The sequence below is a fragment of the Mus pahari genome, chromosome 6, assembly GCF_900095145.1.
Source record: "Mus pahari chromosome 6, PAHARI_EIJ_v1.1, whole genome shotgun sequence".
In the NCBI taxonomy this organism is placed as follows: domain Eukaryota; kingdom Metazoa; phylum Chordata; class Mammalia; order Rodentia; family Muridae; genus Mus; species Mus pahari.
Window position 1 is genome coordinate 98811869 of NC_034595.1, and position 3219 is coordinate 98815087.

At 36.7% G+C, this 3219-nt stretch overlaps 1 protein-coding gene across 1 annotated transcript in view; it reads right to left on the bottom strand.

The window, feature by feature from the left end:
- Positions 1 to 1177: 1177 nt before the first annotated feature.
- LOC110322919 (zinc finger protein 431-like) overlaps positions 1178 to 3219 on the bottom strand; it is a 15094-nt gene continuing 13052 nt past the window's right edge. The window contains exon 4 of the mRNA XM_029539430.1: positions 1178 to 2927. Coding sequence (XP_029395290.1) covers positions 1742 to 2927 — 1186 coding nt within the window. The 3' untranslated portion in view covers positions 1178 to 1741. The remainder of the gene's footprint in view (positions 2928 to 3219) is intronic.

A 3219-nucleotide genomic window follows, 5' to 3' on the forward strand; every position in this document is an offset into this window, starting at 1 on the left:
ATGCCTTCTTCTGGTGTGCACTCATAAGTAAAAATTTTAAAATGTAAAAAAAATTAATAAATAAAAATTTAAAAGAGGGAGCTAGGGCCATAGCATAATGCAATGAGGCTAGGGGGATTGGGATTTCCAGAGATCAGTTGTGAGGTGAAGGCCCCTAGGCTGAGTTACACAGCCAGCCTGACTTTGACAATCACACCATGGCACTATGTTATTTGGCAGCTTTAAATGTTTGCGATGAAGTTCATGGTTCAGGAAAGGGGTTTGAGTCGTTTACTAAAATTATACACAGCCCAAAAGAAGCCTTCTCTGATGTTTTGCAAAATTTTACTTGAGCTGTAAATGGAATAGTATCAGATTTAGGAGTCAGAAAAATGCTAATTGTAATTTTTGGCTTTTGAACATGCTAATTCAGAATGCAAAACATTGATTAGAACTTCACAGGCAAGATCAGTACCAACAGAGGAATGGATTAGAAATATAGGTGATATTGGATCTCAAATTTGTGATGCTGCTCTGATAGGAAAAGTCATTTCCCAAAGTTCAGGAAACATCAAAATGCCAGATGTTCTCATTGTGGTAAACCTGGACAAGGGAGTGTAGGCCAGGCATTCCAAGAAAGAATGGTTTTTCCAGAGATAATCCAAAAGGAAGGCCCAGCCTACTGGAGTAAGCAGAAGGTGTGGCAAAGGTCAGCACTGAACTAATAAATGCAGATCAACAAGTGATAGGCAGGGTAAAGCTTTGCCTTCAGAAACACCCTATGGGGCCTACTACAGGGCCCCAGAATCAAATTCAGTTCAATCATATCCTGTTAGTCTCAAAGAAGCTCACCCATAACAATTAAACAATTTAATGCCTGTGGCTAAAAAACAACACTAGCCTGTTCGTGATTAAGGACAGAACAACTTCTGTAGATAAAAGAACAAATTCAGGAGAGAACAGAAAACAAGTATTTTGTCAGCTGCTAGAAATGATGAAAGACAGAAGCTGGAAATACAAATAAATGGCACCGAAATTGAAGGTTTAGTACACACAGGAGCAGAGGTAACAATAATTTCACCAAAATCTTGGCATCTAGATTTGTCCCTTCAGGAGGAAAATATTCTTTACAAAATTCTAAAAAAAAAAAAAAAAAAAAATAGAAAAAGGGAACATTACCCAATTCATTATATGAAGCCACAGTTACTCTGATACCCAAATCAATGAAAAACAAAAACAAAAACAAAAGAGTATTATAGATCAATTTCCCACATGAGCACAGATGTAAAAATAATAAGATACTTGCAAATTCAAAGAAAAGACCAAAAGTATCACATATGATGTTCAAGTTGGCTGCATCCCAGAGATGCAGAGATGGTTCAACGTGCAAAAATGGGTGGGAACAAAAGTGCAACCAAAACAGTGACATCACAATGCTTGAAGAGATTTTTGACACGTTGTTACACTTTTGTCTCTAGAATAAATAATGTTGTGTAACTGAATGTGTGTTGGTTAAAGATCGTACCAAATCCCTTATAGTCATAGACTTCCTTCGGTAGTTCTCTCAGAACCTCAAAGACTACTGGGACATGCAGTCTTTAGCCGACTGATTACACACTGCAGATTTTCCTCTTGTATAAAGATACAATGAAGTACAAAACTTTAGCACACTCACTCCATTTGTGGGGTTTCTCTGTAGGCTGATTTTTCTCATGATTTCTAAGGCTACTGCTATACGCAAAGAGTTTACCATATTGCTTGCTTATTCAAAGTGTTTCTCTCCAGTATGCGTTCTTTTGTGTATTCTGAGATAGCTGTTTTGTGAAAAGGCTGAACCGCATTGATTACATTCATAGGGTTTCTCTCCAGTATGCGTTCTTGTATGTCTTCGAAGGTGACTATTATCTGCAAAGGCTTTACCACATTGATTACATACATAAGGTTTCTCTCCAGTATGTGTCCTTTTGTGTATTTGGAGACTGTGTGATTGAGAAAAGACTTTCTCACATTGATTACATTTGTAAGGTTTCTCTTCAGTATGAATTCGTTCATGACATTGAAGATGATAGTAACGTGCAAAGGCTTTTCCACACTGATTACATTCATAAGATTTCTCACCAGTATGTGCTCTTTTATGTATCTTAAGATTAATGTTTTGTAAAAATGCTTTATCACATTGATTACATTCATAGGGTTTCTCTCCAGTATGCGTCCTTTTATGTATTCGGAGATTACTATGTTGTGCAAAGGCTTTATCACACTGACTGCATTTGTAGGGTTTCTCTCCGGTATGTATTCTTCTATGTATTCGAAGTTGACTTTGATCTGCAAACGCTTTTCCACACTGATTACATTCATAAGGTTTCTCTCCAGTATGTGTTCTTTTATGTATTATGAGATGACCATTTTGCGCAAAGGCTTTATCACATTGATTACATTTGTAGGGTTTCTCTCCAGTATGTGCTCGTTTATGTATTCTGAGATTAATGTTTTGCAAAAAGGCTTTATCACACTGATTGCATTTGTAGGGCTTCTCTCCAGTATGTGCTCGCTTATGTATTCGAAGTTGACTTTGATCTGTAAATGCTTTACCACATTGATTGCATTCATAAGGTTTCTCTCCAGTGTGTGTTCTTTTATGTATTATGAGATGACCATTTTGTGAAAAGGCTTTACCACATTGATTACATTTGTAGGGTTTCTCCCCGGTATGTGTTCTTTTATGTCTTCGAAGTTGACTATGATATGTAAATGCTTTACCACACTGATTACATTCATAAGGTTTCTCTCCAATAGCTATTCCTTTATATATTTGGAGACTACTGTGATATGCAAAGTCTTCACCAGTATGAATTATTTCATGCCACTGAGGATGATGGTGATATGCAAAGGCTTTACCACTTTTACTAGATTCATAAGGTTCCTCTCCAGTGGGACGTCTTTCATGCCTGCAAAGATAATTGGCACATGAGAACCCTTTACCACATTCATTACATGATTAAACTTTTTTATCTCTATGACTTATTTTTCACAATGTAGTCTAATGTAAGGAGGAATCAGATCTTACGGTTTTATCACTTTATTTACAATCATGCTATTCCCCACATTATAGGATCTCTTGAGTCTTTGAAGATACCAGTGATTGTAAGGACACGGCTCCTATTTATAGCACCCTTTTTCTTCTTCTTTTTTTTTTTTTTTAAAAAAAAATTAGGCCAGGCAGTGGTGGCACCTGCCTTT